The sequence below is a fragment of the Bos javanicus genome, chromosome 2 (assembly GCF_032452875.1).
Source record: "Bos javanicus breed banteng chromosome 2, ARS-OSU_banteng_1.0, whole genome shotgun sequence".
Classification (NCBI taxonomy): Eukaryota; Metazoa; Chordata; class Mammalia; order Artiodactyla; family Bovidae; genus Bos; species Bos javanicus.
Window position 1 is genome coordinate 110,512,271 of NC_083869.1, and position 13,667 is coordinate 110,525,937.

The 13,667-nt window shown below is 39.5% G+C and overlaps 1 protein-coding gene across 2 annotated transcripts in view; it reads right to left on the reverse strand.

Moving 5' to 3' along the window:
* PAX3 (paired box 3) overlaps nt 1-13,667 on the reverse strand; it is a 101,914-nt gene that overhangs the window by 10,614 nt on the left and 77,633 nt on the right. For both annotated transcript variants that reach the window (XM_061386289.1, XM_061386279.1), the window contains exons 6-7: nt 13,289-13,454; nt 11,916-12,130 (exon numbers count right to left, since the gene is read on the reverse strand). In XM_061386289.1, the coding sequence (XP_061242273.1) occupies nt 11,916-12,130; nt 13,289-13,454 (381 nt within the window). The remainder of the gene's footprint in view (nt 1-11,915; nt 12,131-13,288; nt 13,455-13,667) is intronic.

The following is a 13,667-nucleotide window of genomic DNA, read 5'->3' on the forward strand; positions in this document are numbered from 1 at the left end:
TACTAAATGCCTAAAGACTACAGAAAAGGACCTTCCGATATGGCCTCAGGACAGAGAAAAGAGCCAACTGAAAAGATCAAGTGATACTGATTTAACAAGTAGGTATCAGGGAAACTATTTCTATTAACCATGGGAAAGCAGATCCCAGCCTCAAAAAAGTCTGAGAATGAACTTACCCTTCAAGAAGAGTTTTCTGGCCTGTTTCATAGGTTTTCGTGTTAAGGCAGAATAAACTTTCATTTAAAATGCTTGGAAACTTGTAACAACTGTATACATATGAGACAACATCTGAGAATGCAGTCTTCTAAGAATCAGAAGCTACTATTCCAGTAAGCTAAAATCCTACCTACTTTAATTCCCCCACCTTCACAATGCCAGAGACACTGGACCAATAAAGACATGGTGATGCTTTTTCACATCTAAACTTATTTGTGTCCTTGATTATAATAGGCAGGGGCTAGATATGCAGATGACACCACCCTTATGGCAGAAAGTGAAGAGGAACTAAAAAGCCTCTTGATGAAAGTGAAAGAAGAGAGTGAAAAAGTTGGCTTAAAGCTCAACATTCAGAAAATTAAGATCATGGCATCTGGTCCCATCACTTCATGGGAAATGGATGGGGAAACAGTGTTAGACTTTATTTGGGGGGGCTCCAAAATCACTGCAGATGGTGACTGCAGCCATGAAATTAAAAGACGCTTACTCCTTGGAAGGAAAGTTATGGCCAACCTAGATAGCATACTGAAAAGCAGAGACATTACTTTGCCAACAAAGGTTCGTCTAGTCAAGGCTATGGTTTTTCCAGTGGTCATGTATGGATGTGAAAGTTGGACTGTGAAGAAAGCTGAGTGCGGAAGAATTGATGCTTTTGAACTGTGGTGTTGGAGAAGACTCTTGAGAGTCCCTTGGACTGCAAGGAGATCCAACCAGTCCTTTCTAAAGGAGACCTGGGTGTTCTTTGGAAGGACTGATGCTAAAGCTGAAACTCTGATACTTTGACCACCTGATGCGAAGAGTTGACACATTGGAAAAGACTCTGATGCTGGGAGGTATTAGGGGCAGGAGGAGAAGGGGACGCCAGAGGATGAGATGGCTGGATGGCATCACCAACTCGATGGACATGAGTTTGGGTGAACTCTGGGAGTTGGTGATGGACAGAGAGGCCTGGCGTGCTGCAATTCACAGGGCTGCAAAGAGTCGGACACGACTGAGCGACTGAACTGAACTGAACTGAACTGATGTCTCCTATTGCCCAGGCAACCTGAAGTAGCTGGCAAGATTCAGAGCCCATGTACATAGATAGTTCTTTTATCTACAGAAATGAACTCTGCTCCTACAGATCTTGACAAAATAGAATCTGTGTAATTTAGTGATAAAAAGAATACTCCCCAGTCAGATAACTCAGAATTACTTAAGGTTGTCCTTTACTTTCTAAAACCTTTCTATTGTACCTGTTGTTTTAGCTAACTTTCTCCTTTGCTGGTGAGAGAGTATAGTTCATCAGATTCTCCTGCCTTTGAGGTATCTAGTATCACAGAAGCAGAACCACTGATTTTTAAAAAATGAGTTCATGTCACTATTGCTTGCTTACTAAGTCACTTCAGTCATGTCCAACTCTTTGCAACCCTATGGACTGTAGCCCACCAGGCTCCTCTGTTCATGGGAGTCTCAAGGCAAGAATACTGGAGTGGATTGCCATTTCCTTCTCCAGGGATTCTTTCCCACCCAGGGATTGAACCTGTGTCTCTTGGGTCTCCTACATGTGCAGGCAGCTTCTTTACCACTAGCACCACCTGGGAATGTCAGCATTACATTTCAATAAATCAAAACAAGAATAAGAATAGGAAACAACAAGACAACCCTGTCCCATCCCTACTCTTAGCCCCATGTAATGAAGGATGGTTGCCTCTTGTTTTCATTATAGTGCATGCTCCGTCACTGAGTCATGTCCAACTCTTTGAGACCCCATGGACTACAGCCTGCCAGGCTCCTCTGTCCATGGAATTCCTGACAAGAATACTGGAGTGGGCTGCCATTTCCTCCTCCAGGGGATCTTCCCAACCCGGGGATCGAATCCACATCTCCTGTGTCTCCTGCATTGGCAGGCAGATTCTTTACCACTGAGCCGCCTGGGAAGCCACAGGTGATCTGAATTACTCAAACAAAACTAATTTTGGTACAATGTATGTTGGGGCAGTATCATATCCCAAGTATATTAATTACAATGACTGCATTCTGAATGGACACCACTATGAGTCCTTGGGCCTTTAAAATGTGTAAGTAGAATAACTGAAAATACCCCAGTCACCAAGAAACTGCTTTTCCTTTGATGGTATTCAGCTTCCACATTTGCCTTCTTCATCAGAGACAAACAAAAGTATGTTTTTTTTGTCAGAGGCCCACATGATTTTTTTTTTAAGTAAACAATAATGAAAGCTCTATTGCAACAAACAGTATTATCTCTTGACCAAAATGCATTTAGTTCTTTTAAGTACTATGTTTCTCAGCATAGCTCTATAAGGTGATTCTTTTTCAACACCTTCCAAGTTTGACAAGAGAGTGGAACAGAAGATGAGATAGTTTAAGCAGCTTGCCCCAAGACACACAGCCAGTAACTGGCTGTCAAGTATTGCAATCTAGTGCTTTTGACTCTGGTGTTCCTGCTTAGATCGATGAGTTACACCCACATGGCCATCAATTCACTAAACAGGAATTCTCTGTATTTACTCATTTTCATACCTATCGATATTATTAAGCAGTTTATAGCTTCTTTTCTAAAATTACCCCTTTTCCCCCTAAGGTCACCTACAGAGGACGACAATGTATTCAAGCAGAAGATAATATCAGACGTTAACAGAAGAAACATTCACTGGTGAAAAAAATGTAAAGAACAATTCTAGAAATGGACAAATCATGAGTTGGGTCTCTACTCTCCACTGCTTTCATTCAGCACTTCCTAGAAAATGTTCCTCAAAATTTGGTAGTCTGATACTCAACAAAAGGGATCCAAAGTCAAATTAGAAAATGCCAAGTTAAACATGTTTTTATACTGCAAGATTTGTCAGAGCCTTTAGTAGGCTAACATGCACTGGACTCTGAAAGATAAAGGGATATAATTTGAAATATTTACCAGATTTTTGATTCAAAATCTTTTTTTCCCAAACCACCATTCCACAGAGCCCACTTTGGGAACAAGCCTTTATTATGAGACACTGTTTGGCTTCTAGGCATTCAAAGATGATTACTACCTAGTATCATGCCTCTAGAAGCTCATGGTCTGAGGGGGATGGATATATTATAATACAGTGTGGTATGTGTTTTAACAAGGCATAAACACACTACTGTGGCATCAACAGAGACTAAAGAAATTCTGCCTAGAAGCATCACAAAAGGGTTGACATTGAACTAGAAATTTTCCCATGGAATTGTACATATAGAGGGGCATTTCTTTTGAGGATTTTTACACTTCATCTTAGCCAAAAGGCCAAGAAGTGATACAGACTGTTTCTTTAATCTATAACTATCTAATTAGATTTTTTAATGCAAGCAAAGCAAAATGAGATATCAGTATTTCAAGGGGGGTGGGGGGGAAAGACGGTTATTTCTTTAAATAATGCCTGCATCCTTCATTAGTTTGGTGCTGAGGACTGCCTGCCCAGTCCTCTCACAGCTAAGAAATATTCCCTACAAGTAGGAACAACTCTTTGATTCTACAAAATGCACTGTTTCAAAGGGTCTCCCAAATTTATCATCTTTTCCATTGATCAGTGGAGACAATGCAATCACTAATCTCAGAAACTCTAGTTCACTGAACTCTAGCTAAATGTCAAGAGTAATTTTTAAATATTACACTACACATTGAAAAATATACACCTCTGATGGAACCCAGACTGTTTTGCAGAGACAGATTCTTTAAAAAAAAAAAAGAAAAAACAACAAAAAATAGTACACAACTAATGACTGAATCCAGTCTTCTGCGTCTGCAGTACAAAGCACACATTCAGCCTCTAATTGAATAAATATGCAAGTATTCAGATTTCTGTAGATATTGCCGTTTTGCGAATGCAGTAATAAATTAAAAGCTTTACGTTGCATTCCAACCACATATAAAGGGTTGATTCAGACCGTGGCCTCACACTAGAACCCAGCACAGCTTTCCTATGTTTTACTGATTACAAAGAAAAACTTTTGATTCTAGTAGCTTAATTACAGACCAAGCAATCACACTCAATTTTTTCTCCTCGATGGCTAACAGAATTCAAATGGGCCTAAAAACCATGGGGTTGTTACGTTTGATTTGTTCAATGTACAAGAGAAAGTAGCTGATAGAATTTCTATTTAAATCAATATAATTCACACACACATACAAATTTAATTCAGCAAGAAAGGTTTTCTCGTGGCTCGTTTCAGTGACATGAGTTAAGATTCAGTCATTGGAGGCTGCTGCTCCTTTCTTCTCCTAAAAAGGGAGATTTTGGCCAAGGACTTGTTTCTCTCACAATTCTTCAACTCTGTATAACTAACGCAAGAGGCTGTGGCTAGAACTGATATAAACCAGTGCTCTCCTCATACTCTTTAAGGGTAGCAACCACAGCCTTCGGAGAAAAACCCAAGGCACCATGTCAATTACAGCCTGCCTTGATTCAACAAATGGATTAGCAGCAATGTTTTCACCACCAAGCAGGACATCTTGAAAACCTAATATGGCAAAATGGAAACCTGCAAATGGTCAGCGGCTACTCTGGTGTAGCTGAAATGGGCTTATTGATGAGCATAAACATCCTTGAGCCTTCATAAACATGTAAGGCTTCTGCACCTCACGAATTGCTTTAGAAATGAAACAGAAAGAGGCTGAAGCTTCAGAGAGGTTGCCACTTTCTCTCTCCAGGCTTTGTTTGACACCCAACCAATCTCTTTAATCAAAAGCACTCTTTTCCGTCCACAGATGAATCTCTGGAAATTGTAAAAAAAAAAAAAGAGAGAGAGAAAAGAAGTGCCTCTGTTGGGAAATGAGTTGGTCCAGACCACCTGCTTGCCTGCTCCTTCATGATGATAAAGGTAAGTTGAGGGCAGAGGATCTGCAAACTTGTGTGTGAAATGGACAGAACAAATGGCCTGGCATCAAGTAGCTTCTGGATGTGTGCCCAAAATGTCCAGAAAAATAGCTCTCCTGAAACAGGAGCTGCCACGAGGGTAAGTCTTACTGCTTTCACATGCATCAACAGTACAAAAGAAGGTCAAGGAATTGCCATGCCACAGTGAAAGGGATATTCTTTCTATAGGAAACAGAAGAGTATCCATCACAAGCATTCTTAAGGTTGGTACCCCATTCACATAACAAACTGATCTGTAGTAAACCCTTACACCTTCGATGGACACAGATCCCTCATCTTGCCTTGCAGCTAAGGAATTTGAGATAATTAGGAACACTGTGGTCCAAGAAATGACAAGCAAAATCAAAAGCAGTCTTGAGTTTGGTGTATACATATTAACACTTAAATGCATCTCCCTAATAAGTTTCAGGATTAACAAATGTTTGTCAAAAGAAACTGTGCTGAGCAATTGAAATCTGATTTGAAATGGAACCACGACAGTCTAATACATATATGCATGAAATGGAGAAGCTGCCTAACAGGCGTAGCAGACACCAAATATGCAATTTACATACATTACACACTAATAATCTCAATTTTAATATTATTCTTTAAAAGCAACTGGATGGGTGGTGAAGTTAAAGGGTTCCTTTTGTAAAATGTGAATAAGAACAAAAGTTGATTCTGGCGTCTTCTGCCATTAACCGCAATCTCATTAGTATAAAGATCTATCTGCTCTTTCTTGGGTCTGTTTCAGAGACAGCATCTCATCCCCACAAAGCTGTGATGATTCAACCAGACTTAACAGAGGTATGGTCCATAAACTTGATGAGATCTGCAGACCTACTCTTTGTTCCTGAGGTGCTGAGTGGTGAGCAAACATTCAAGCATGTTGAAGCCTGGTACACAAATCTTTATGAGAATTTTTTTTCTTTCCTCAGTAGATTACCCATGAAATAGGACAGGTGTACTGGTTATTCAATTACATCTTACCCAAGACCTGGACAAAATTTGCAGTGAGGTCTGTGAGCATAGATCTTACCATGGGGATTTATTAATAACAGTTAAACGTTGTCTAAAACAAAACGTTTTTTGTAATTTAAGCCTATTTTCTTATTTTATCATTGGTTTCACTCATAAAACCAGAAACAAAAATCACTCCATCTGTTCTAAACATAAAATGTGTTCATAATAATCCAGATTTATACCAAATGTATTTTTTTAAATATTGCTGAATTGAGAGAGTACTCAAAATTTATAGCCTCTGAGGTTGCAAAGAGGACTTCCTCTTTTTAAGGAAGAAAATGCTTAAAATGAACACAGCAAAGGCTCAGAAAGCTTCTTGGATATCAAATGGCTCCACAGGAAAAAAAAATGTCAATGATATAAGAGTAAATGAATCAAAACCATATGGATCAAATTTTCCCTAAAATACACAGTTTGAAAAATTAAGGAGGAAAAGTGCTTGGCAAAATGTGTTTTAGGTTTTACCAAACCCAAAACATTTGAAGAATCATTTGCAATGGTTGATGAACTCTAAATGCAGCCAAGTTGGCCCATTTTTGCATACTACATAACAACAACCAAAAAAGCTTCCTAGAAACCTGTAACCCACTGATACTGTATTTCACTCAAGAAATCATTAGAAGCTGTCACCAAAAACTGTGGAGTTTTGTAGGATTTGGGTCGGGGGGGTTGAAATGATATAAGTTTGCTCATTTTATTGGCCTTGTTTTGGAGGTTTAGCTATGTGCATTTTGGAGGTGGGGGAGCAGTCAGGGTAGTATTTCTTGCAAAGGAAAGTTAATTAGAAGAACATGGGCCAAATGTTAATTAGTCTCACGTCTCGAGCATCTGGTTGTATTTCCTTGGCTCCATATTCCAGTCGGCGTTCCGTTTTCTCCACTGCACATGCAGGAAGGTGCTGGGAACATACCAGCTGGGTTTGGAGGGAAAATACATGGTCTCTATTTCCCTGTTTTCTTTCCGTGGTGTCCCCACACCAAGAACACACAACTTTTCAAAAGAGGGCGCTACTGCAGGGTATAGTGAGTTGAACGGTTTTCTTAAGGGGTGTTTTGTCATTTGTTATAAAAGCCTCATCTTCTAGAATGGTTACATAGAAATTCAGAAACAGCAGAAAATTTCAAGGAAATTATCCTATTCTCCTTCCACCCAACACTGAGAATCTCAAGATATCTTAACAAATCCAGCTCTGGAGGGAGTGTGAAGCCCAGTCATTCATCTGTGAAGCCTTTCCATTCTTCCTGCTGGAAAACCAAGTTGAATATCAGCGCTGGAGCCCATGGAAAACTTTCTACGACATCATGCCTCTTTGGCAAATTAAATGTGTAATTTGGTTTATTAAAGAACTAGTGAAACTGGAAGAGAGACTTCTCTGGCAGTCCAGTGGTAAAGAATCTGCCATCCAACGCAGGGAACGTGGGTTCGATCACTGTTCAGGGAACTAAGATCCTGCACCACGGGGCAACTGACACTGCAAGCTATAACCAGAGAAGCCTGCACGCCACAACTGGAGAATCCCATGCACTGAAACCAGTGAAGCCCACACACGGCAACTGGGAAAGCCTATGTGCCGTAATGAAGACCCAGCACAGCCAAAAAAACCTGGAAGAGACAGACCTGGCTTTTACCTCTGCCGGTGACTCTGACTGTGTTGCCCTGGCCTCAGCTTTTCCATAAATAAAATAGATACAGTTATGGAGTCCCTCAGAACAAACTACACTTGCCAACAATTCAGTAATGCACAGACACTTTAAGCAACTTGAGGAAGGATATGATCAATGTCTCTAAAAGTTTCCATCAGGATTCTGAGATTCAGAATGTCACACGTTTGTCAATCTGTTGCTACTCTCATCTGACCAACTGGACAGTGACCTTTTCCTCAGTCCCTGCTTTACACCCATCCCTCCGAAAGCTGAGAATTTCTCTGAGGAAAGCACTAAGGGCATCTGAGAAACACCCTTTGACTTATGGCTCTGATGCCAAGCCTTAAAAGAATCTTTGTTTGAGGGAGCAGATAAATATGTTAGAGGCCTCAGAGGAAAATCAACTAAATCCCACACACAAACCGTAAGGAATAATTTGCTTATCATAATGGTGTCTATTAATTCCATTAACTAGAAAGCTGATTTTACAATAGTTCACACACATTCTAACGCATGATTTCCAAGTCTGAAGGACAAATGATACATCAACATCAATGCCACTAGGAAAAATATCAAATAAGATGCACAAATAAAATGGCATCTACTAAAGAGATCTACAATGAACTGATCATAATGACTCAAAAAACTTTAGATCCAATTTCATTTAAATTAGTAGATAAGAAAAGACCTATGATGAAATGCAAAGGCAGGGAAAAGGCAAGATGGAAGCTTACATATTTTATGAAATAGTATATATATACTATCTCAATTATGTATGTATTTTTAAAGCATAACACCCAAAAAGAGCTGGAAGGTAAAATGCAAAAATATTAGCAGTGGCTGCCTAGGGGAATTTTTTCCATACTCCAGAGAAAGGAAATCTTAAAAAAAAAAAAATTTTTTTCCCCATTTTCTACAATAACCAAAAAGTACTTTTTATTACTAGGGGAAGTTAAAAGATTGATAAGAAAAATGCATAAAGCAAAAAAGCATTTAAAGAGTGCATTAGAAATGAGTGTTAATTAACCTAAATGCAAAAGTTTAGAAAACTAGATTCTATAAAATGATTTTAAAATATGAATAAAGTCCCCACCTTTATTTTTTTTTAATCTGTCTTCTCTCCACCCAACTGGGTGCTGTAAGTAATGAGGTTCTAGACGAGGAGCCAGGAATTTTGTCTAGTCCCAGCTCTCTCACTATCAGCAATATGGCTACAAGTTCTCTGAGCCTCAGTTGATTTGTCTGCATATCAGGCTTTCAGCCAGAGACAGGAAGTGCAAGAGTTGGAGAAGAGGAGAAATGGCAGTTGTAGGATTAGTTTCTTTAAGATATTTTTTTTTTTGATGTGGACTATTTTTAGTGAATTTGTTACAATATTGCTTCTGTTTTGATTTTTTGGCCCTGAGGCATGTGGGATCTTAGCAACCAGGGATTAAACTCCCACCTCCTGCACTGGAAGGCAAAGTCTTAACCATCGCACCACCAGGGAGGTTCCCTATATTTAATATTATATGATCCAATATATTAATAAGCACTTCCCTATAACAAGCAAAAAGACTTGGCCATCACCATTCTTTACCCTTTTCTTTAGATAACAGGTAAACTAGCTGTTAAATGTGGACTCTTTTCTTCAATTTTCTTTACAATATTTTTTTAAACTTTTTTTTGGCGTATAATTGCGTTACAATGTTGTGTTAGTTTCTGCTGTACAACAAAGTGAATTGGCTCTATGGATACACATATCCCCTCCCTCTTGGACCTCTGGCCACACCCTGTGTCATGGCAGATCTAGTTCCGCAGCCAGGGATCAAACTCACACCCCCTAGCACTGGAAGGCAGAGTCTTAACCACTGGACTGCCAAGGAAATCCCTATGATATTTTTAATAAAGACAACCAAAACCAGTGGACACATCCCTTTTTGCTTAAATAGAGGCATTCCTGAGAAGTGGTCAGTCTCAAAGGCTATAGAAATCTAAGTCCTAATTCCCAATTCCCCTAATGCTCCTATTCCATCTATTTTGTAGATACGTCTGGCAAGATGTTGATGCACTCAGCTATTTTTCTCCAATTTTGCCTAAGGAAATAAGGAGGAACTTCACATTATTCATCTCTCTTCTAACTCACTAGAGATGCTACAGTAACCAACACAAGTGGTGGTTTGAGGAGGAAATATATGGTAGAAATGCAAAATATTCTGGATATCCGCAATATAATAAGTAAGGAGTTAACATAATGTACAAGAGTATTGTAAAGAAACACAGGAGAAGTTGCCTGAGGAATTTTCCATTGCTTGATAATGGAATCATTCCTGCCCTACTTACTGCCAACTCTAGAATCATAGCCAGTCTTCTTGAAATCAAGGACTAACAGTTTCAAAGTCAAGTGCTAGTACCTCCGCTTAAATAACACAGTATAACACATGTGTTATAACATAAAAGGGTAGACATCTATAATACAAGATACTAGCAGCTTCAGTGTCTTGAGAATACAGATTCGTGTCATTTTTATTGTACTCGACCACTGACAAATGCCAAGAGAATCCTGGGTCTCACCTTACAGAGTTAAGTCTACTTTTATGCAAACTCTCAACCGAATTATGTTCATAAAAAACTTTTCTGTGGCCTCAAACCACTTATGTTTTAAACTGCACAGGCAACAACTACTTCTGATGTTCCTTGTAAACTGTGGGAGAAGCTTCTATGCTCTAAATGCAGGCCTTTAAACATGAATCTATTAATATAAGTCCATGATTTTCATGCAAAACCACATTCACAAATGCCAGTACTTGGAAATTAAGTCTATTAAAGTCCTGTAGGAAGCACGTCCATTGTTTTCATGTTGCTATTTTGCAGCCAAGGTTTAAAGCCACCTCTTAGTTTTTATCCCAGGATGTGCTATAGGAATCTATGAAACTTAATTACATTTACTGTTACAAAAAAGGATTTATGAACTTTTGCCTTTAGGCAGAAATGTTTATTTCATTGCCTTTGCTATTCATTCTTTTCAACTGCAACAGCTTTGAACTTTTCAGCTGCTCAGAGTTATCACCGTTGTGCAGAGCCCAGGAACTCCACTCTCAAGACGCAAACCACAAGTTGAAGAAAACGAAGAAGGCAAAGATATATGAGTCCTTATTTTGGCCACCCTTTGTGCCATTAAAATCTCATTTTCTGCCTATTAGAATGCCCTCTTGGTGCTTAGGCAGTGGTGATAGCCAGTGATTAGTGTGTAATTGAGTATAATTGTCTTTTCACTTTTCATTTGTGTCATTCTGAGCTTCTCTCTGTTTTTCTAACCACCAAGAGGAAAAAGGGGGTTAAGAAAAGATAAAGCTGTTAAAACTCTCACTCTCAGCCCTGAAGAGATTCTTGATTGCAATTATAGATTGCAACCCCTTCGTGACACTTCTCCAAATTTAGCGGGCAGCTCTCCTCACCACCTGGGCCAAGTGCTCTCTAATAAAATCAAGTGATCTGTATTTAAACAACTGCTAATAATGTCAACCCCAGACAGATGCCACATGTAGGAAATTTAACCAACCCTCTGACATGCAATTATCAAGGCAATTTATTAATATAATCTCTCAAGAAAAGCTCATAGTCCAATGCAAATTAGAAAAACAATTACAACATTCAAATTTCTATATATTCCCAAGGAGCAGTAATTCTCCTAATTTTTGCATTTATAACTCATTTATCCCAGAGTTCTGCAGCCATCAGATGGTCATTCTCCACACAACTTGTTAACCTTCTCTATGAAAATTATAGAAAAGCTGTGGTGTTTTTTTATTAAGCATTCTTGCTCACAACCCTATCAGCTGACCAAATACCATTTTAAAAAATATGTGTGAACTTCTTACCCAAAACCCAGAACTACTACATGTGGAGAAGATGACACCTTGACAACTAAGTATAAACAGAGAATCTCCCTGATTATGATAAAAGTCGCTTGAATTTTAAGTCTAAGCTCTAACTTTTGATACAGCCCGTAAGAAGGGTGGAGAGAAAGGAAACCAGAAAACTGAAATCATGTGGCTTGTATAAAGAATACATTATGGTTTAAATTTGGCAATTCATTATATGACTGCCTCGGGGAATTGACTATTTGGTTCTGGTATACAGCAACTCGTCTGTCTGGAAACACGGGACTGACCTGAGGTGAAAGGCCATTGCCAATGGCGGGGTTCATGGGGTTGGAGGGCCCGGATGGAGGCACAAAGCTGTCTGTATAGCTGGAAAATCCATGCCTGGTGCTGGGGAGGCAGTAGGCAGAGCTGCTGTCCGGGTTGGAAGGAAGAGTGCTTTGGTGTACAGTGCTTGGAGGAAGCGGCTGAGGTCTGTGGACGGTGCTGCTGGGGTCTGACACGGCTGCAAGGAAGAAGGTTATCGGCCATAAATCTCCTTTGAAGGCTGGCAGAGAAGGTTCAGTGCAAAAGTTCGCAGTCACCGAGCCATCAGCATATCCACTGGTCAAGTAAATGTAAATTTCATACTGTACTTCTTGATATGTAAGTATAGAACCACTCCTAACAAATAGAGCCACATCTCTTCTGCACGTATGTTCAAGTACATAGTTTATTTATATACTTCCAAGGAACACTTAACCAGAACAGAAATTCAGAAATCACCTTAACAGTGAGAACAAACCTATATTAGTAGTGAATGTTACTAATCAACATAAAGATTAACCAGTGTAAGAATTGCATCTTAAATTTCTTTAACTGTTTTATTTATTTTTTTACTTTACAATATTGTATTGGTTTTTAAATTTCTTATCAAATAAACTTTCAAAACATCTAAATATTAGTGTGAGAGTATAGTTTCAAATGCCCACAATGCTATCTTTTGTAATCCAAAATAATTTAGTCTTCCTATTTATCCCATTCACCTCTATGCACTAACATTTTGTTGCTGTTGTTAAGCTGTGTCTGACTCTTTGCAACCCTGTGGACCGTAGCCTGCCAGGCTCCTCTGTCCATGGGATTTCCCAGGCAAGAATACCGGAGTGGGTTGCCACTTCCTTCTCCAGGGGATCTTCCTGACCCAGGGATCGAACCCAGGTCTCCTGCATGGCAGGCAGATTCTTTAGCACTGAGCCACCTGGGAAGCCCATGCTCTAACACAGAAGGACTCTATCAAAGTTTACCTACCCTCAATTCCTACCCCAGTGAGGAGCCATCAGAACTTCAGTTAATTGCAAACTGGAGTACAAACGTAGAGGTTTTAACAAAGGAAAAGCCAATTGCATGCTTATTTTGGGAGATTGCTTTGGTTCATTGTTTGGTTTTGTTTTAAAATCCTGAAACAATATTATATTACAACACAGTTTAACTAGAGAGATTCAGACATGTCATAGAACAAACTATGTTTCTGAAAGGTGACAGGTATTTTCAGGACAACCTGATATAATGTAACAAACATACAGACAGCCACAGGGACATCACAGAAGATTTCACCCTATAAAGTAAGCAGGGGGGAACAAGACTGGGGATTACATTTTAACCCCTTGACTGCTTTCCTCCATACCTTGTGGAATAGCTGTGGGCTGGTAAGAGGTCTCTGACAGCTGGTACGTTGGCAGGGTCGGCATGGCTGTGGGAGGGAATCCCCCCGGAATGAGATGGTTGAAAGCCATCAGTTGATTGGCCCCAGCCTGCTTCCTCCATCTTGCACGGCGGTTGCTAAACCAGACCTATGGATTTAATTTAAAATTTGAGAATTTCACTGATGAAATAATAGTACATTCTTAATGAATTTTTCATGCTAAAACAGATTAAAGGCCCCTTACTGACAGGACAAACAGACACAAGAGTCCTCTGCCTTCTGGCTTGTATTGTCAGGGAAGAAAGGAAAGTTAGATGTCAGGGGTCAGCAGAGGGACTTCAAGGGCTTTTCAAAGTCTGGC